Source organism: Salvelinus sp. IW2-2015, linkage group LG4p, assembly GCF_002910315.2.
Source record: "Salvelinus sp. IW2-2015 linkage group LG4p, ASM291031v2, whole genome shotgun sequence".
NCBI lineage: Eukaryota > Metazoa > Chordata > Actinopteri > Salmoniformes > Salmonidae > Salvelinus > Salvelinus sp. IW2-2015.
Window position 1 is genome coordinate 2388679 of NC_036841.1, and position 21515 is coordinate 2410193.

At 45.0% G+C, this 21515-nt stretch overlaps 2 protein-coding genes across 2 annotated transcripts in view; both read left to right on the top strand.

Moving 5' to 3' along the window:
• Positions 1-13926, top strand: part of wdr81 (WD repeat domain 81) — a 19261-nt gene extending 5335 nt beyond the window's left edge. The window contains exons 4-13 of the mRNA XM_070437185.1: positions 47-1194; positions 5786-5893; positions 6207-6409; positions 6645-6826; positions 8479-8644; positions 8848-9013; positions 9180-10013; positions 10205-10350; positions 10672-10854; positions 11889-13926. Of these exons, the coding sequence (XP_070293286.1) occupies positions 47-1194; positions 5786-5893; positions 6207-6409; positions 6645-6826; positions 8479-8644; positions 8848-9013; positions 9180-10013; positions 10205-10350; positions 10672-10854; positions 11889-12215 (3463 nt within the window). The 3' untranslated portion in view covers positions 12216-13926. The remainder of the gene's footprint in view (positions 1-46; positions 1195-5785; positions 5894-6206; positions 6410-6644; positions 6827-8478; positions 8645-8847; positions 9014-9179; positions 10014-10204; positions 10351-10671; positions 10855-11888) is intronic.
• Positions 13927-14385: 459 nt separating this feature from the next.
• serpinf2b (serpin peptidase inhibitor, clade F (alpha-2 antiplasmin, pigment epithelium derived factor), member 2b) lies at positions 14386-21179 on the top strand. The gene is made up of 9 exons (XM_023979955.2): positions 14386-14637; positions 15771-15844; positions 15939-16013; positions 16106-16412; positions 16824-16967; positions 17730-17918; positions 19755-19897; positions 20177-20381; positions 20627-21179. Exons 2-9 carry the CDS (start codon positions 15788-15790, stop codon positions 20998-21000), a joined length of 1494 nt encoding a protein of 497 aa, XP_023835723.1. The 5' UTR covers positions 14386-14637; positions 15771-15787; the 3' UTR covers positions 21001-21179.
• Positions 21180-21515: the final 336 nt, after the last annotated feature.

A 21515-nucleotide genomic window follows, 5' to 3' on the forward strand; every position in this document is an offset into this window, starting at 1 on the left:
CCTGTCAGTTACTGAGCCCCATCCTCTCCCCGTTGCCTTTCCCCACATATTTCCCTGCCCTCCACCATTTCATCTACTCCTACCATTCCAAGATGGAGACCACCTGCAGCCTTCAAGGTCGCGATGTGGTCTTCCACCTATGGCAGCAGCTGGAGACACTGTTACAGGGAGTCATCACAGCTGAGGGGTTGGAGATCCTTCTGCCCTTTGTGCTGGCACTCATGCTAGAGGAGTCCACTGCTGTGTATGCTGCCTGGTACCTGTTTGAGCCCATCTCTAGGGTACTCGGGCCTCGAAACGCAGCCAAGTATCTCCTGAAGCCCTTGGTCAGTGTGTATGAGAACCCGCGGTGCCTCAGAGGTCGCTTCTACCTCTACACAGACTGCTTTGTTCTGCAGTTGATCGTCAGACTGGGTCTGCAGGCCTTCCTGTCCAGCCTCCTGCCACACGTGCTCCAGATCATATCTGGCTTCGAGAGCTGCAGCTCGGGCTCTGAGCCCCAATGGGAGGCCAGCAAAGGCCTGAGGGGAGGGGCATGTGACCTGGGAGAGGAGGAGGAGGACTACCAGGAAGGCAGGCCGTCCTCAGGCTCTGTGAGTGGGAAGGTCGGAGGAGGCAGTGGAGGGGCTGGGGGTGTAGGAGTGGGGGGAGACCCAGGGCTGGTGGACTACTCCTCAGGTATCAGCCTCAACGACCAGGTGTTCCTCTCAGAGGGGGAGGACTTCCAGAATGGCTTCTACGTCAACAATGGAGCAGGGGGAGCCGCTGGGGGGAAACTGCAGAGCCAGAACTCAGCAGCAGGAGGCAACGAGCAGGACCAGGAGTCTTTGAGCGTGGGGAGACTGAGCGACAAGAGCAGCACTAGTGAGGTCTCTATCGGAGACGCCGACTCCACTCGGGACCGAGCCAGTCTGAAGTCGGCTGACAGCAGCCAGGACCTGAAGCAGGCCAGCGAGGGAGAGGAGGGAGGGGAGCTGGAGGAGGAGACTGAGGAAGGGAAGGAGAGAGGGACAGGGGAGGGCAGTGGTCCCAGCCTAGAACTGACTCTATCTGGCTGCACAGAGGAGACAGTGGCCACCCTGGAGGGAGAGTTTGTTAATGGCATGGAGCTGGAGGACGCACAGAAAGACATGGAGGAGGATGAGCATGACTCTTCAGAGGACTCGGAGGAGAAAGAGCACAAGATCCTTCTAGGTGAGATTCTACTGACACCATAAACACACTGTGGTGTTTCTTAGACACTGGAGCAGCCTGCCAGGGATGTTGGACTCAGTGTCTAGCTGGCCACTGTGGACCACAGGAGGATGGTGGCACCTTAATTGGGGAGGATGGAATTGTGGTAATGGCTTGAGTGGAATGGTATTAAACGCATGGTTTCCATGTATTTGATTCCATTCGCTCCTTTCCAGCCATTATTATGAGCTGACCTCCCCTCAGCAGCCTCCACTGCTGTGGACATGTAGGGTGGTGTGTAAGCACTGAAGACACTACCTGTGGTTTGGTTGTAGCCCTTGCCAATGTTTGTGATGACTGTTTTGTAGACCAATGTGGTTTCACTGTCGCAGGGTCTGACATGCATTGCTCCCGAGTTAGACAAAAAGGTGTAGCATGCCACCTTGGGTCTGCCTGCGCAGCGGACACAGGAGAGAGCACAACATGAACAATTGTAACTATTGTTCAATTCATCCTGTTTGTTCAATAAATCATGTTGAATGGGATTTATTGAACAATAGTTACAATTGTTTGTGTAAAATTGGTGTAAAATTCACATCTGTTTTACCTGCATTCTGTCTTCAGATCCCATACCTGGCTCTCACTGGCTGGTTGTCATTAGGCTGTGGCTCTGCATGATCGCCATACCTGGCTCTCACTGGTTGTCATTCTGTCTTCAGATCCCATACTGGCTCTCACTGGTTGTCATTCTGTCTTCAGATCCCATACCTGGCTCTCACTGGTTGTCATTCTGTCTTCAGATCCCATACCTGGCTCTCACTGGTTGTCATTCTGTCTTCAGATCCCATACCTGGCTCTCACTGCTTGTCATTCTGTCTTCAGATCCCATACCTGGCTCTCACTGCTTGTCATTCTGTCTTCAGATCCCATACCTGGCTCTCCTGCTTGTCATTCTGTCTTCAGATCCCATACCTGGCTCTCACTGCTTGTCATTCTGTCTTCAGATCCATACCTGGCTCTCACTGCTTGTCATTCTGTCTCAGATCCCATACCTGGCTCTCACTGCTTGTCATTCTGTCTTCAGATCCCATACCTGGCTCTCACTGCTTGTCATTCTGTCTTCAGATCCATACCTGGCTCTCACTGTTGTCATTCTGTCTTCAGATCCCATACCTGGCTCTCACTGGTTGTCATTCTGTCTTCAGATCCATACCTGGCTCTCACTGGTTGTCATTCTGTCTTCAGATCCCATACCTGGCTCTCACGTTGTCATTCTTCTTCAGTCCCATACCTGCTCTCACTGTTGTCATTCTGTCTCAGATCCCATACCTGGCTCTCACTGCTTGTCATTCTGTCTTCAGATCCATACCTGGCTTCACTGCTTGTCATTCTGTCTTCAGATCCATACCTGGCTCTCTGCTTGTCATTCTGTCTTCAGATCCCATACCTGGCTCTCACTGCTTGTCATTCTGTCTTCAGATCCCATACCTGGCTCTCACTGCTTGTCATTTGTCTTCAGATCCATACCTGGCTCTCACTGGTTGTCATTCTGTCTTCAGATCCCATACCTGGCTCTCAACTGGTTGTCATTCTGTCTTCAATCCCATACCTGGCTCTCACTGGTTGTCATTCGTCTTCAGATCCCATACCTGGCTCTCACTGGTTGTCATTCTGTCTTCAGATCCCATACCTGGCTCTCACTGGTTGTCATTCTGTCTTCAGATCCCATACCTGGCTCTCACTGGTTGTTCGATTCTGTCTTCAGATCCGCATACCTGGCTCTCACTGGTTGTCATTCTGTCTTCAGATCCATACCTGGCTCTCACTGTTTGTCATTTCTGTCTTCAGATCCATACCTGGCTCTCACTGGTTGTCATTCTGTCTTCAGATCCCATACCTGGTCTCAGCTGGTTGTCATTCTGTCTTCAGATCCATACCTGGCTCTCACTGGTTGTCATTCTGTCTTCAGATCCCATACCTGGCTCTCACTGGTTGTCATTCTGTCTTCAGATCCCATACCTGGCTCTCACTGGTTGTCATTGCTGTCTTCAGATCCCATACCTGGCTCTCACTGCTTGTCATTCTGTCTTCAGATCCCATACCTGGCTCTCACTGCTTGTCATTCTGGCATCCACGGCTAAAATGACAAAGAAAAGGCTTCAACATTGGAAACAATTAGGCCTATTTGCTCAAGTGCACTTGAAAGACATCCCACTGTCGCAGTCTGAATATACCCACCTTCAATGTTTGAAGCAAGTATCTGATGTATGAATGCCTGACTGTTACTACAGATCTTTTTACTCTCCATCACCCAAGTCGTCTTGCATAATATCACCCAAAAGTCGTCTTGCTATAATATCACCCGAAAATCGTCTTGCTATAATATCACCCCAAAAGTGTCTTGCTATAATATCACCACCAAAGTCGTCTTGCATAATATCACCCCAAAAGTCGTCTTGCTATAATATCACCCCAAAAGTCGTCTTGCTATAATATCACCCCAAAAGTCGTCGTGCTTATAATATCACCCCAAAAGTCGTCGTGCTATAATATCACCCAAAAGTCGTCGTGCTATAATTATCACCTCCAAAAGTCGTCGTGCTATAATATCACCAAAGTCGGTCTTTTTAATTATGTTAAATAGACTATGTCCATTGTTCACATTTTCAACTCTAAATGAGAGTTCAGTAAAATAATCTTTGCTGTTTGTGTGGAAAAAAAGGTTTTCGGACTGACAGTAACAGTCATATGATATCAACCCATCTGTGGTGAAAATGCGCTTTGGTCATGAAGTTTCACTTCCTTATGTTTTATAAAATCACATGTTGCCTGAAAAATAGGATTCTTCATGTTCTGGATTGTTCAGTGCTGTGTTGCTCTAACACATTAACATATCAGTTGAGAAGCTGTTGAGGATTTAGCATTTTGTGGTCATCTTCAAAGTTGTTTCCCGGCGTCACAAAAAGATAAGTTATCATGACACAATCTGAATAAAATATAAAAGGCTTTGAAAATTATAACGCTTGTATACACTCTGTTGACAGTTCAGAGATACGCTTGTTATACACTCTGTTGACAGTTCAGAGATACGCTTGTTATACACTCTGTTGACAGTTCAGAGATACGCTTGTTATACACTCTGTTGACAGTTCAGAGATACGCTTGTTATACACTCTGTTGACAGTTCAGAGATACGCTTGTTATACACTCTGTTGACAGTTCAAGAGTATACGCTTGTTATACACTCTGTTGACAGTTCAGAGATACGCTTGTTATACACTCTGTTGACAGTTCAGAGATACGCTTGTTATACACTCTGTTGACAGTTCAGAGATACGCTTGTTATACACTCTGTTGACAGTTCAGAGATACGCTTGTTATACACTCTGTTGACAGTTCAGAGATACGCGTGTTATACATTCTGTTGACAGTTCAGAGATACGCTTGTTATACACTCTGTGACAGTTGTCAGAGAACAGGTACGCTTGTTATACACTCTGTTGGCAGTTCACAGGTACGCTTGTTATACACTCTGTTGGCAGTTCACAGGTACGCTTGTTATACACTTCGTTGACATTTCAGAGATATGCTTGTTTTTGTGAAATCTTCTAAAAAGAACAGGAATTTCAAATGAACATGAAAAGCATAAACTAAAATATGAAAATACTACATGTTATGTCTAAAAATGAATATCAATCTTACCTCTGTTTTTTTTTATGCCCTGCTGATTGGAGAAGACAGATGAGTTCAACGGGAAAGTGAGCCTGTCAGGTGGCCACTAGCCGAAATTCTTGCACAGAATCCAACCTAGCTGATGCGACGCAATTTTCCTGAATTAAATTATTTTTTTGACCACTATTGATTTAGTCACTAATTCTGGCCATCCTACTATAGATTATCTTAACATCTTCAACTGTTTTAAAAGTTGTATGTTCTCTCACGTCACTCCTTGACTACAGTAGATGTATCATACACATGCACACTGCGGATGATAAGCACCTTTGGTTTGCAGTAGTGCTCCCTTCAGTGTACGTCCTATGGTGACAGATTACCTGTGTTCTCTCTTCAGCTCCTCCACCTGTTTCTCACTGTCCCTCAATTTGGCCTCCATGTTTCTCAGCTCCACTGTCTGTTCCACCACCATGTTTCTCAGCTCCGTCCAGATGTCAGGGCTGGTACTTTCACTCCCTTTGACCCTCCCTCCACTATCCCCCCTGAGCCCATGCCCCAGACAGACCAGCAACACCAGCAGAGTTACAGCAGCACCCTTCATTCTTAAACAATGCCTTGTCATGAAATCTCTACAGTAGTGTACTGGGTGAAATGCTTTATAAACATTCAGAAAAGACCAAGTTGAATGCTACAGTGCTGGACTTTGCCCCACATGAACAGGCATGGCAGCAGATTTCAAGTTTTAGTTGCTCAGTTTGTTTTGATATCTCACCCCCACTGGGAATGGGCTTTGGCAGAGGTGATGGGGATTTTGTTAGGAGAGATTGGAAAGCTTTTTCCTCCAGAACCCAACTCGATTAGCAAGAGATTTGGTTTTGGGTGCTGAGAATATCAATTGTCAATGTTGTGTTGACTGTATATAACTGATTTCTCTCTACAGACACGGTCTGCAAGACAGTTAGATGGCTGTCTGCAAAGCTTGGACCAACAGTGACGTCTCGATATGTGGCCAGGAATCTGCTCCGGCTGCTCACCACCTGCTACATTGGTGAGTAACTGATCAATAGTCGGCACTGAAACTACAGGATTTGAAAATACTGAGGGGTTTGCTGTAACGGTCATACATACTATATTACAGAAAACACCAAGTCACAGCACTATCTATTGTCCTGGTTGAGTTATGACACAATCAGCCAGTTCACACTTCAAAATCAATGTGATTGTGCATACTACAGAGATCCTATTCAATTAAGATATCCATATTAAATCAGAGACTGTCATTCTATAGTGCCTACTGATGGAAATGGCTGTTTTTTACCTCAAGTGTACGCACTCTCTCTCGTCTCACTCTAACCAATCAGGCCCGGAGAAGCACCAGTTTGTGGCTCCGGTGGCGTCTGAGGAGAGCAGCCTGGAGACTGTTGGGATGGGCAGTGTGTATGAGAAGAAGCCTGTGGTAGGAGACCAGACAGCAGGACCAGTTCTGGACTGTCTCATCTACATCGCACACCTCTATGGAGAGCCTGTACTCACCTACCAGTACCTTCCCTACATTGGATACCTGGTAATACTGTCTTTTATTTCATTGCCCTCGCTATGGGTGCATCCTAAATGGCTCCCTATTTGGTTGACTATTTTTGACCAGTGGCTGGTGCCATTTGAGACGCAACCGATATATACTTAGCTTTGTATGGTAATGGACTTTAGTATTTCCTGAGAGCTCTACACAGTCTCACTACTGGAGGTCATTCCTCTATTTTGGCTCAGAGTTGTAACCCTGTATGGCATGTTCCCCCCAGGTGTCTCCCCCTGTGTCGTGTCGTCTGAACACCCGTAAGGAGGCAGGTCTGCTGGGTGCTGTGGTTCTGACCCAGAAGATCATTGTGTTTCTGTCGGACTCCACCCTCATGGACATGCTGATGAAGATCAACCAGGACGTTCTGCTGCCCCTGCTGGACCTGCTCACCTCACCCAGGATGGGGTGGGTAAACTGCTTGCACACTAACAACTCAACAAGATCTCATAGTTTCCCTTGGGAATTCAACGTATTCTGGATGAACGTTTCTATTTTTGATGCATTAATTCCACGTGGTCACAGGGTTAAGTTTAGGTATTCATTCTGAGTGGTTATGACTGGTTTGGGGAAGGCTTAAAACAAAATAATTCAAACGTGCTATTACCATCGTGTATCACGTATTCTCGCGGCTTACTAGAGCATTGTGAACTGCAGTGGTCTAAGCAGTGTGCTCTGGCTTGGAGCATCATGAGTTCGCTCCTGGTGCCGGGCAATCGTTTTTTGTGAGTGCTGAGGAAGGCGCATATTAACATTCTAGGGATCGAGGTCTATTTCTAGTGGTCAGGCTGAACTGCTCACTTAGCCCAGGATGGTTAACCTCATGCACCTTAATGCACCTCACAACACTCTAAAGGCACTTTTTACTGTAGTTTCCATTTATATACCAGACATTTAATGTACACTTAACAAAAATATAAATGCAAAAATGTGAAAGCTTTTACAGAGTTACAGTTCATATAATGAAATCATTCAATTGAAATTCATTAGGCCCTAATCTATGGATTTCACATGAATGGGAGCACAGATACGCATCTGTTGGTCACAGATACCTTAAAAGAAAGGTAGGGCTGTGGATCAAAAAAAGTCAGTATCTAGTGTAACCACCATTTGCCTCATGCAGCACGACACATCATTTACATTACATTTACATTTACATTTAAGTCATTTAGCAGACGCTCTTATCCAGAGCGACTTACAAATTGGTGCATTCACCTTATGATATCCAGTGGAACAACCACTTTACAATAGTGCATCTAACTCTTTTAAGGGGGGGGGGTTAGAAGGATTACTTTATCCTATCCTAGGTATTCCTTAAAGAGGTGGGGTTTCAGGTGTCTCCGGAAGGTGGTGATTGACTCCGCTGACCTGGCGTCGTGAGGGAGTTTGTTCCACCATTGGGGTGCCAGCTTGACATCACCTTCACATAGAATTGATCAGGCTGCTGATTGTGGCCTGTGGAATGTTGTCCCACTCCTCTTCAATGGCTGTGCGACGTTGCTTAATATTGGCAGGAACTGGAACACACTGTCGTACATGTCAGTCCAGAGCATCCCAAACATGCTTAATGGGTAACATGTCTGAGTATGCAAGCCATGGTATAACTCTGACATTTTAGAGGCTGTTGGAGGTGGCTTATGGTAGAGAAAATAACACTTAATTATCTGGCAAAAGCTCTAGTGGACATTCCTACAATCAGCATGCCAATTGCATGCTCCCTCAATTTAGAGACATCTGTGGCATTGTTGTATGACAACTTCTTGATATGCCACCACAGGTAGATGGATTATCTTGACAAAAGAGACATTCTCACTAACAGGGATGTAAACAAAAAATATTTGAGAGAAATTAGGTTATTGTGAGTGGAAAATTCTGGTATCTTTTAAACCAGCTCACGAACATGGAACCAACACTTTACATGTTGTGTTTTTGTTCAGTGTAGGATTGGACCTTGGAGACGGACATTTTCCCCCCCACATAAATTCACATAGTGTTACATTGAGTTGAAATAGACAATGTGAAACAGTTCTATTGAATCTGCCACTCTGTTCTGTTCTCAGGTTCCCCAGTGGAGTGCAGACACGTTCGGCTGTGTGTCTGAAGACCCTCAGCCTGATGGCACTCATCTGTCTGCGCATCGGCAGGGAGATGGTGCAGCAACACATGGTAGAAACTCTGAAACGCTTCTTCACCGTCTTCTCCCTGCTGCAGTGCCTACAGGGACAGGTAAACACTGGCCTTACTGGAGAACAGGCAGTCTGACACTGTATATATTAAAAACAATCATGTTTAACTGAAGTTAGGCTGGTTAAAAGCCAGGAAATTCAAATGTATTAGTTTTGATATGTGAGCTCGACCTTTTAGCATATTTTAAATGGTGAGACTTTTATTTCATTCCATTGTTCTGTCCTCTCCTCTGTGTGGTGTAGATGGAGAGCGCCCCCCGCAGGGAGGTGGGAGAATACATCTTGTTGGACGTGCGTACGCCAGACGGGTTAGCGGTGACGTGTGAGCTGGGGGTTCTGGAGGAACTGCAGGCCGTGTTTAACCCTGAGATGGCATACGCCTCCTACATCCCCTTCTACTGCCTCATAGGTCACACACACACACACACACACACACACACACAGACACAGACAGGTAGACACACACACACAAACCAGTTTATAAATACATACAATCCATCTTAAAATCTGAATTCTACATGTTCCTTATATGTCCTTAATGGTACTCAAAGCATTGTGTCCTTTGGCCCTTCAAGGCGATGTAGCGATCCGTAAGCTGGTTTCCAACCACGAGCTGGTTTGGAGTTTGGCCCAGTCCTACCACTCCAGGGTGAGCCCTGGCAGTCCTAATGCCAACCCCCCAGCAGGGTCCAAGGACAGAGTAGAGATGCCCCCCTCCCCGGGTCTGGGACGCCATGTTGGCCGCAGCCCCTTCCCTGCCCCCTACAGCTCCTCCACACCCCTGGGTTCAGACACCCTCCCGGAGTCAGGCACCTTCGGCAGCCATCTGGTGGGCAACCGCATCCAGGTGGCCCGGGACTCTGAGCCAGTGTGTGGGAGCCCCAACCTGGGCCCGTTAGACAACTGGGGCCACCCCCGGCCTAGTCATACTCAGCCTGTCATCACATCTGCCTCCACTTTCACCACTCCATCCCTGGGCCCCTCCTTCTCCTCTTACTCCTGGATGGTGGGTCCTACCCCCGAGGACAGCGCTCTGAAGCAAGAGCTCCCTCGCAGTGGCCGCTCCCTGCAGGGCAACTGGCTGGCCTACTGGCAGTATGAGATCGGTCTCAATCAGCAGGATCCCCACTTCCACTTCCACCAGATCCGCCTGCAGAGCTTCCTGGGCCATTCGGGTGCGGCTAAGTGTTTGGCACCACTGGCTGGAGAGGACTACTTTCTCTCTGGCAGCAAGGACAAGACAGTGAAGCTGTGGCCCCTCTATAACCACGGCGACGGGACGCGGGAGGTGGAGCCAAGGCTGACCTACACGGATCATAAGAAGTCTGTGTTCTATGTTGGCCAACTGGAGGCGCTCCAGGAGGTGGTCAGCTGTGATGGCACCGTGCACCTCTGGGACCAGTTCACAGGTCAGTGGGGAGGAGACCTGTTGAGTTGAATCTCTGATTCTGTTCTGTTGGAGTACACAATGTTTTCCATTTAACCGAGTGATTTTTATTTTAATACCACTACATATTAGAATTAATAAGAAATTAGGTAAATAAAATGTGAAAGCTTCTGAACATACAGTATTGGGAAATAAAGCCCTCTGTGTGTCCAGGTAAACAGATCCGCTCCTATGAGGCCCTGGATGGAAAGAACCCCATCACAGCCGTGACCACCATGCCTGCTCCTCACTGTAGTGTGGTGTTTGGCAGTGCAGACTCTGTCCTCCGCTTCATCGACCCACGCAAACCAGGCCTGCAGGTACCTACCAAACCCAGCTGGCGAAGAACTACCCTGCTCACTTCCCTGTTTAGTCTCCATCCTTTTTATGTTAGTCTCGTGGTCTGGTCAAAGTACTGCACTATGTAGGGGATAGAGTCCACTTTGAGATGGAACTATGATTTTCTTTCTGTCCCATGTAATTGATCAGTGTAATGGAATATAATAGCTTTTGCCTTTTGCTGCTTCTCTGCCTATTCTTGGCCTGCCAGAGACGATGCTCTTCCCATAAATATAGAACACTTATTTATACACTTATGCTTATATTGTCTATGGCGTTCCCTGTGTCCTCCCTTTGGACAGCATGAGTTCCGGCTGGCGTACAACAACGTGAGTGCCGGTCTTATCCGCTACCTGGCCGTGAGCCCTGGGGGACGCACCGTGGCTGCAGGCTTCTCCTCTGGCTTCATCGTGCTGCTAGACGCACGCACAGGCCTGGTGCTGAGAGGCTGGCCCGCTCACGAGGGAGACATCCTGCAAATTAAGGTGGGTGTAGGTGTGTGTGTGTGTGTGTTCAGTCTGTGTGTATTGGTAATTTCAGTGACTATTGCTAGAGCAATGGTTCCAAATAAATACACATTCATGTTCCCGTTGGATAGTGATCATTTTTTACTGCGGTTAGCTATTGGATTTCACCAGCGGCATAAACAAAGGATATTGAGAGATATAGTGGACCTTGTCACCTAGCACTGACTGCTCCCACTCTCTCACACAGTTAGTTATTTGGCCTGCGGAGCTTTGGTACGTGATGGGCCTTTTCCTATCAACATGTTTCTGCTGCTAGACATGCTGGCTGTGTCCCAAATGGCACTATTCTCTCCCTCTGGGCCCTGGTCAACAGTAGTGCACTACACAGGGAATAGGATGACATTTCAGACACAGCCACTATCTCTGGCCAGTCAGTCCTTCACATGCACCTCAGGGAGTATGTAGGGCTATGAAATGTTCAGTGGTCAGGCAGCTGATATAAACAAGAGGCAGAGTTGCAACTTACTCTTTTATTCTGCTGTTCCATATTGGTGGGGGTGGTGAAATTAACGTGAGTCAAGGGACAGTTGTACCCAGAGGGTTTGTTCAGAAGCAGTCAACAAAGCACTAGAGCTGAGCAAACTTGATTTAGCCCTGATTGGTGGGGTCAAGGATTGTCTCTGGCTTTAGAGGCTCAAGTTCAGGTAAATATGGACAGGAGTTACTCATTAGAAATGCTATACTGAGTCTCACTGGTCCATCCAGAAATGACCCAGTCTCCTCATTGCTGTAATATTTATATATTACTCTCAGTACCCCCATATTTGAGGTGTGCCTTTGGCGGGAAACTCCTCAATCTAACACACCTCAATACCACTGATGATAGAAATGTCCTGGCAAAGAATATTAGAACACAAGTGCTCTTTGTCATCCAGTTATGTGGGTGTGGGTGTGAGCGTGGCTTGGTGTGGGTGTTTGTGTAAACACACACGATGCCCTGTTGCTGTTGTCTCTGGCTGTGGTATCTGACTGTGGTCCTGTGTATTTTGCAGGCTGCTGGGGGAAATCTGATCATCAGTTCGTCCACTGACCACACTCTGACCGTGTGGAAGGACCTGGAGCACAAGCCCCTCCACCAGTACAAGTGTCCCTCCGACCCGGTCCATGCCTTCGACCTGTACGGGGCAGAGATCGTGGCGGGCACCTTGGCCAACAAGATAGGGGTGTACTCCATGATGAACATCTCTGCCAGCCCGGCCAGCAGCACCAAGCTTAGCTCAGAGAACTTCCGTGGGACCCTCACCAGCCTGGCTGTGCTGCCCACCAAGAGGCTCCTGCTGCTGGGCTCAGAGAACGGGGCCATCAGGCTGCTAGCTTAGGGGCTAACGCATAACGCACTGGCTCAGCTAGCTATAGATTCTGCTGTTGACTTTTGCTGAAGGTGTCCTATTCCTAAAGCCTTTTGCCTGTATCCTGAGCCTCAGCTCCTCCCCGTGTGGGATCGAGGCTAGACCCACTGAGGCAAGTGGTGGGGTCCTCAAAACGTCCTTTTACAATGGTGAGGGAGAGAGGAGCACTAAGAGTAGTTATGAGCCTCTAACTGAGAGCACTTTGCTTGTCTTCTCTGCTGTAGTCAACGACCAAAATAAAGATGAAGTGTTATGTCACTGTCGAGGATAGATTTACCCTACCGGGCAACGAAACACTTGATTATGACTATCTATAAATCTTATGTTATGAAGAAGATTCTTATCTGTGACTAGGTCAATATTCTGTTCAAAAGAATGGATCTGAGGAACTGCTCAGGAAGGTGGAGCCTAAAATGGCTCTGATGTAGTGTTTGCCCTTTCCAAATAGATGCATACCTACCAACCAAAAAGACTGACATTTCACAGACCCAAACATACCATCATTCTCTCCCTGACATTAGATCGCACCAGATGCACTGAATAACTATGCAGTATTCGTAGATAAAATAAATAAAAATGTAAGTCTGTTTGCCATGTCTTTCTAAAAAAAAGTAATTTCTCTCACCTTTTATTTAATTTAGGAAAAATATGTAAACCTACACAAGACCTTTTCATTTGACAGTGTTCGTGCATCTTCCCCAGCTCAAGGCTTGACGAGCGGGACGGCGGTCACAATGTGATTCTTCAAACTGTTATTGCTGTGTGCCAAGGTCAAATCCTACTGCACAATAAAGAGCTCCATTATCAAGCTATTCTCATAGATCACATTTTAAGATTATTTTACAATGAAGCAGTGGTTTAATATTAGTGTTATTTCTTTTGGAAAACCCTAAACCATGTTTGCCGAAATATTAAAATGTTGATAGAAATAATCAGTTTGTGTGATATAGGCCTAATTAAAGAAAATGTTGATTTGATGTAAAGTATCATGATGAAACCAACTCCGACATTAAGCAAGCAATGTGTTTGGACTCTTGTCCATAACATAGACTAGTCAGCATAGCCAAGACACAATTTACTTTTATAATGTAATAAGTATGCCTTGTATGTGATCACAAATTGGCAGTGTAAGAAAAGAATGGCAAGAAAAGCCTTTAAAAAAAAATATATATATATATATTCATTTGTGATCGAAACTAACTCCTGATGTATTTTAAGTACTTAGGCAGAGGCATTTGTTATCTGACCCAATTTTGTATGTACCTTGTTATCCTGTTGCCAATGTTTTCACTCTTGTTCTTAGTCAACCTTCAAGACAGTCTACTTTGCGCACAAGGGTGTTTGTGCTCTTCTTTTATGACGTGCATTACCATCCTTGACCTCAACACAATCCTATAGTTGATTTTAGGAGAGAAACATCAACCTTGGCTCATCCATTTGTTTAACAGGCCACAAGTGTCACCATGTTCCCACGAGGCTCGCTCACTCAGATTTTTTTTTTTAATGTTTCCTGTGACTTTTGTATTCTAATAATAAAAAATATACTTTGTTTTCAAAAGGAATCAAGTAACACCTTGATATTCAGAAAAAGGTCAAACTGATGTCCATTACAACATTTTGATGAGAAGTACACAAAGTGCTTATTTTATTTAACAGGTTTAATAAAATATTACCTACACAATGTGCTTGTTTCAGGTTTTTACATAAATCAAAAATGTCTGTCCAATGTCAGTCTTCACCAAATCTTACTCTCTCATTCTCCTCTCTGTTGCAAGTGACTCCGAGTGAGCAATATTCTTGGTTTTTATTGGACAAAGTCCCCTCTTGATTTTTGTAGAAAAATGCCTGTCTGCTTAGCTGCAGTCAAGTGATCTGATAACACCTGTTTATGTTGAGTGGTAAAAAGATTTGTCTTATGCAGTGTATCAACATTCAGATTTTGTCAGGTTTGGAGTTGCCCCATACCCAGATGGCTACTTCTTGTACGTACAATTGTAAATTAGGAATCAGTGATTCCATCCACATTACTTTTTATCTGCTTTTATTGTCCCACACAAACACTGTTACAACTCACTAATGTAATCAAGCCATGACGTGTTGCTTCACAGCTAGTCCTGGTGTTTCACTCTGCAGATTTACCAGTATGCTTTGATTCTCAAAGTGTCCGGCTCTGTCAGGCTCACTGTTTGACCCCTGAATCGGTCTCAATATTTACATTTACAAACAAGTAGTGACATATATGAAGCACAGATCAATGAAAGTTGAAATTTAACAGCCTGCTGAGCAACTGCCAGTATTTTGCAAATGCGAATTCTGCCATTGCACGTTTAGTGTGTATGTCGCTATCTCTTTTTAGACAGGATAGCAGGTCTCCCATCTTCATTTTGTCAAGGTAAGATCGAACATTTGGGAATTTATGTTATGGCTTAGGATTTAACTGACTTACACTTTCATTTATTCAAGTCATAATGTTTCAGCTAAACCTTTGCCTCAGTGTAATAGTAGTAGGCCTAATAGTAAGTGATAGTTAGAATTATAGTAATAGTGTAACACTTGAGGTTGCCCCTTGATTATGTGTGTTCATTTAAACCAAATATCACCTAATTTTCCATTCAATTGCCAACAGTTGTTAAAATGTTGTTTTCTTGTTTTTGGTCTGTTAGGAAGAAATAGCAAGTAGTTCATGTACTTGGTCATAAAGTATTAAAGTAATTCCCCTCAGTGTGTACTTGTGGCAAGGCTTGCCATTATGTAGATACGCATAGTATAGCTAGCTGGTGTTCTCAACTAACCAGATTTATGTTCTGTTATAATCTCCACCCGGCACAGCCAGAAGAGGACTGGCCACCCCTCATAGCCTGGTTCCTCTCTAGGTTTCTTCCTAGGTTTTGGCCTTTCTAGGGAGTTTTTCCTAGCCACCGTGCTTCTACACCTGCATTGCTTGCTGTTTGGAGTTTTAGGCTGGGTTTCTGTACAGCACTTTGAGATATTAGCTGATGTAAGAAGGGCTATATAAATTGATTTGATTTTGATTTGATTTGATTTACCAGCTGCTGGTCTTGCTAACCAGCGTTACCAGAGCAAGAGTGCCCAAAATGTTACTGTTTGTACTGAGTCACCATCTTTCAGGTGGTCTGTTTAAATTAAGAATCCAGGTGCCATATAAAGAGGGAGAGATGGGATTATGTACTTCTAAATGAAATGTGCATCACAAATTAAGTAAAACATATATTTTTTTTATGTTAAACTACAGGTGTGAATGTTTTGTATGATATGCCTCAGTAAATACATGTTTTCTTCAAGGGAATAGTCTGTTTTGTAATGTTTTCTATTTTAAAAGGAGATACACTGCTGTACCATACTAAAGAAGTTGATACAACAGTTTTTGTTTGTCATTGCGAAAGACTGGATTATCTAGCCTAAATGTCAGTTTGCTGTCGTCCTTCAACTGTAATTCATTCCATTGACAGGAATTGAATAGGCCAGCATTATTGGGTAATAGCTTGTTACCCTCTGTTGTTTCAGGCTGGCTGTTCGTGGACATGGACCTTCATCTACTATCACTCCTGTTGTTCTGTGTCTGCAGACAAGGACTAACTGTAAAGCACTGAAATTAATCATCAACATCAATCGTGACTGCTTTTTCTGAAAGATGTGCAACATTCTCATATCACTGTTTTTCCCTTCAAGCAGAATGGAGAGGTGTCAAATGATGCTCCAATCCCTCTGGTTCCTCTCATCCCATTGATGCCCAGCCACCCTAAAGAGGTCTGTTGCCAAAGCAGAATACACAGCTCTCATACCCTCCACGTGCCTTTTTACTCTACATTCTCTTAACCCAACACAATCCACTCTTCCAGGAATCAGGGACTTCAGCCCCTAGTACACAGGAGCCTCCAAACACAAGTCCCACCTCATATATGTGCACCCCTCCTCCCCTCGTGACGACCAGTGCCCCGGGCGGGAGCTCGTCTGAGGAGGATAATCAGCAGCAGGATGGGAATTGTAGGGCCCAGGCCCGCAGGCCAAAATCCAGGCAGGCCTTAGCTCGTGCTATCCAGAGGCTGGGCATGAAGCTCTTGGGCCAGATGAAGACAGGACCTGAGCAGCCCAATGTCATCATATCCCCCCTCAGCATATCCCTGGCACTCTCCCAGCTGGCTCTGGGTATAACATGTTCTGTTTTTGGTGTTTTTTTAGGAGTGATTAAAACGTTTTAGAAATGTAGGTGTTGTGCATCTATGCTCTTTCAGTATCAACTGTACTTGGCATGGTTTACAATACCAGCATCACTACCTCTTTTGCTCTGTCCCAAATGGTACTCTATTCCCTATATAGTATACTACTTTAGACCAGAGGACATTTAGACTCAACATAACCTATTAGGTACTTGTTTGCTGTAAATGTTGAGAGCTCAAATCAAATTGGATTCGTCACGTGTACAGTTTAGAGCAGGATTAAAAGGTGCAGCTAAATGCTTGTGTGCTAGCTCACTCAACATTGCAGTCCAATAATCAATAACACAATCAATAAGCTGCAGCATGTTGCATCATCATCATGTCTATGTATGTCTCTCAGGAGCCATGAATGAGACAGAGGAGCTGTTGATGCACCATCTCCATGGTGACACTCTGCCCTGCTACCACATGTCTCTACACAACTTCCTGCAACGCCTCCGCAAGAGCGACCTGCAAGTGGCTACACGCCTCTACCTGCAACCAGGTCAGTGTTCACTGCTTCAGTGTTGGGGTCAATTCCATTTAAATTTCAGTCAATTCAGCAAGTACCCTGAAATTGCAATTCTCTTCAATGCTTTTCATAGAGGAACATTTGGAATTAGGATTTTGTTTATTTCTTAATTACTGCAGTGGGCTGTATCAGGATCACATAGAGTGTTTCTTGGTATTCTTAAACAAATCTACTTTGAAACAAAAGTATACACCTCACACACATGGTTAGGGGCTTAAAAAAGAAGTCGACACCTGTATCATGTCAGATATGGAGTTGAAATGTAATTTTGAGTTTGCGTCCCAATATTACACTTCATATACATCACAGAAGAGTGAAGTATAACAAAATCATTTCACATGGAAACACCGGATTTTCAACGTTTTCGACAAAATAATGGGCATTGATTATGAAATTATAAAAAATATGAGTAACATTCCACCCATGAGGCCACCAGAGGGCGATTTGGTCATTTGACTGCAGGTAAGGGGTTGAAATGGAATTGACCCCAACACTTCACTGCTTACTTGAGTAAGAGGGTTAGGAAGTTAATGGAACATAAAGGAAACGGATCTGGAAATTGAAGGAAGATAAAGACAATAGACACATATTAGGCTTGAGTGTACAGAAGTTCAAACAAGTGACATTGAATGAAACAATACTTCAAATGGCCAGATATAAGAAAGTACTGATGTGTTACTGACTTTATGACTTCACAATAACATTATTGAAAGAGTCTTTTGATGTCTATTTCAGGGTTTGAGCCCAAACCAGAGTTTGTTCATCAGTCTCAGGATGTATATGACTCAGAGCCAGTGACCTTGGAAGGGCTGGCTGAGGTCAACGAGTGGGTAGAGAGGGCCACTAATGGAAAAGTGACCGACTTCCTGACCAGTCTGCCACCCAATCTGCTTCTCATGCTCATCAATGCTGTTCACTTCAAAGGTTTGTCATAGTATCTATATACTCAATTCACAATTATACACTGCTCAAAAAAATAGAGGGAACACTAAAATAACACATCCTAGATCTGAATGAATTAAATATTCTTATTAAATACTTTTTTCTTTACATTTACATTTAAGTCATTTAGCAGACGCTCTTATCCAGAGCGACTTACAAATTGGAAAGTTCATACATATTCATCCTGGTCCCCCCGTGGGGAATGAACCCACAACCCTGGCGTTGCAAGCGCCATGCTCTACCAACTGAGCCACACGGGACCTCTTTACATAGTTGAATGTGCTGACAACAAAATCACACAAAAATTATCAATGGAAATCAAATGTATCAACCCATGGAGGTCTGGATTTGGAGTCACACTCAAAATTAAAGTGGAAAACCACACTACAGGCTGATCCAACTTTGATGTAATGTCCTTAAAACAAGTCAAAATTAGGCTCAGTAGTGTGTGTGGCCTCCACGTGCCTGTATGACCTCCCTACAACGCCTGGGCATGCTCCCGATGAGGTGGCGGATGGTCTCCTGAGGGATCTCCTCCCAGACCTGGACTAAAGCATCCGCCAACTCCTGGACAGGCTGTGGCGCAACGTGGCGTTGGTGGATGGAGCGAGACATGATGTCCCAGATGTGCTCAATTGGATTCAGGTCTGGGGAACGGGCGGCCAGTCCATAGCATCAATGCCTTCCTCTTGCAGGAACTGCTGACACACTCCAGCCACATGAGGTCTAGCATTGTCTTGCATTAGGAGGAACTCAGGGCCAACCGCACCAGCATATGGTCTCACAAGGGGTCTGAGGATCTCTTCTCGGTACCTAATGGCAGTCAGGCTACCTCTGGCGAGCACATGGAGGGCTGTGCGCCCCCCAAAGAAATGCCACCCCACACCATGACTGACCCACCGCCAAACCGGTCATGCTGGAGGATGTTGCGGCAGCAGAACGTTCTCCACGGCGTCTCCAGACTCTGTCACGTCTGTAACATGTGCTCAGTGTGAACCTGCTTTCATCTGTGAAGAGCACAGGGCGCCAGTGGCGAATTTGCCAATCTTGGTGTTCTCTGGCAAATGCCAAACGTCCTGCACGGTGTTGGGCTGTAAGCACAACCCCCACCTGTGGACGTCGGGCCCTCATACCACCTCATGGAGTCTGTTTCTGACTGTTTGAGCAGACACATGCACATTTGTGGCCTGTGGAGGTCATTTTGCAGGGCTCTGGCAGTGCTCCTCCTGCTCTCCCTTGCACATAGGCGGAGGTAGCGGTCCTGCTGCTGGTTGTTGCCCTCCTACGGCCTCCTCCACAGTCTCCTGATGTACTGGCCTGTCCTCTGGTAGCGCCTCCATGCTCTGGACACTACGCTGACAGACACAGCAAACCTTCTTGCCACAGCTCGCATTGATGTGCCATCCTGGATGAGCTGCACTACCTGAGCCACTTGTGTGGGTTGTAGACTCCGTCTCATGCTACCACTAGAGTGAAAGCACCGCCAGCATTCAAAGTGACGCAAAACATCAGCCAGGAAGCATAGGAACTGAGAAGTGGTCTGTGGTCACCACCTGCAGAACCACTCCTTTATTGGGGGTGTCTTGCTAATTGCCTAATTGCACAACAGCATGTGAAATTTATTGTCAATCAGTGTTTCTTCCTAAGTGGACAGTTGGATTTCACAGAAGTGTGATTGACTTGGAGTTACATTGTGTTGTTTAAGTGTTCCCTTTATTTTTTTGAGCAGTGTATTTCATGTCTGGCATTATCAGTCTGTCTGTCCTTAAATGCTTTTTTCTAATATTATCTCTGTAATCACCCATTTGTCCTAAACAGGAGAATGGAAGGCTCGCTTCGACCCACGATTTACCTCCAAAGATGTCTTCTACGTTGACGACAAGCACATGGTCAATGTTGACATGATGATGGGGCCCAAATACCCCTTGAGTCTACTCATCGATAATGATCTGGAGGCTCAGGTAAGACTCTCACTCCCTCTTGTCCCCTCCTGCTTGACCATTTATGTTTTTCATACTTTCACCATCCATCACTCTCTACATGTAGTACATACCTGTATGCTATATTATATTTAAGATATGACTCCCAAATGCTATTTGCCTCCTTTTTTATGACATATTGTCTTCCTTTTGTCCTTTCTCTTCTGGAATTTCTCTATTCACCCTCCTATTTTCCTGAGTCACAAAATTGTTGCACACTATATTACCTCACTTCATAATTGTCCTCGTCTTCCTGTGCAGGTGGCTCGCTTCCCCTTCAACAATCAGATGAGCCTGCTGATAGTGATGCCCATGAATGGCCAGGTGAACGTGTCAGCCCTCGCAGCAAAGCTCAACATCTCTGACCTGTACAACCGCCTGCCCAGAGAGAGATCCATGCAGGTCAAGCTGCCCAAATTTAAACTGGACTACAGCCAGGACCTGCAGGAGGCTCTGACCAACATTGGTAAGTAGTAGAGGATCCATAAGCAGACGAGATGAATATGTGAGGTAGGTATACTAGTGAAAACATTCATACTGTAGATAATAAGGCTTGAAGCACAAGGAAAGGTGAGATAAAGATTTTAAAAAACAATTGTCCATCTTATTCTTCAACAAAAATGTTAATTACTGGCAGAAGCTGTAAGTCTGTTGAAAAGTTTAGAACTGCCACTCTCATATACTTAAGTGTGTGATTTGTTATATTCTCAGGTATGGGGGAATTGTTTGCTAGTCCCAACCTGGCTGCCATAGCTGAGGGGCCTCTGCTGGTGTCCAGTGTGCAGCACAAGTCCAGTATGGAGATCTCTGAGGAGGGAGCAGAGGCTGCTGCAGCTACCAGCCTGGTCATCTCACGGTCCAACCCCTCTTTTAGTCTCAACCAGCCATTCTTCTTTGCCCTCATGGACGATAAGACACAAGCACCAGTCTTCCTAGGCGTCATCACCAACCCTAACCCTGGAGCTCCTGCTATGCAGAGTAGTGGAGGGTCTGCCAACCTAGATAAAGTACACTACCCCATTGATGACAAGAATGACAAGAATGACAAGCATTATAGTCACTCTTTTGGTGGGCCACCCAAGTAAGCCGAAACCTCATTCAATGAGGGGAGATTAAGACCATTATCTATTGACCTTGAACTGTACTGCTGTCTGTCAGAGAGGAAGCAAATCCAGATGAGCAACTCAGATGCATGACAACAGCCCAAGTTATTCAAATGGTCAGCTGGATTGAAATGTAACCATTTTTCTAAATGTGAAACTTTTTTTTTTTTAAATACAAATACTTTTTTATTTTTTCTTTATTTTAATTTTAAATAAACAACACACTGAGGTGCCCCACATTCTCTAATAAAGTTTACTGCTGATTAAAAATACTAGTATTTCTATCTGATGTTTTGGATTAAATGTATCATGAAAATGCAATATTGTGTATTAGGCTACATTAAACATGTTAAAATCCTATGTGAGTTTTGGACATTTTTGCCCTGATTCATACATTTTTCATAATGTAATGTACTATCAATGATTTAGGTCAACTCTGTAGTGATTTTGTACGTCTAAATTAGAAGAAACCATCAAATGGATATGAACAAATTATA

Excerpts from the sequence above, each read along its gene's own strand:
- serpinf2b (XM_023979955.2), top strand. The coding sequence starts at position 15,788 with ATGGACCTTCATCTACTATCACTCCTGTTGTTCTGTGTCTGCAGACAA. Across the intron at positions 16,014-16,105 it reads TGCCCAGCCACCCTAAAGAG|GAATCAGGGACTTCAGCCCC; the intron begins GTCTGTTGCCAA and ends CCACTCTTCCAG. Across the intron at positions 16,968-17,729 it reads ACGCCTCTACCTGCAACCAG|GGTTTGAGCCCAAACCAGAG; the intron begins GTCAGTGTTCAC and ends TGTCTATTTCAG.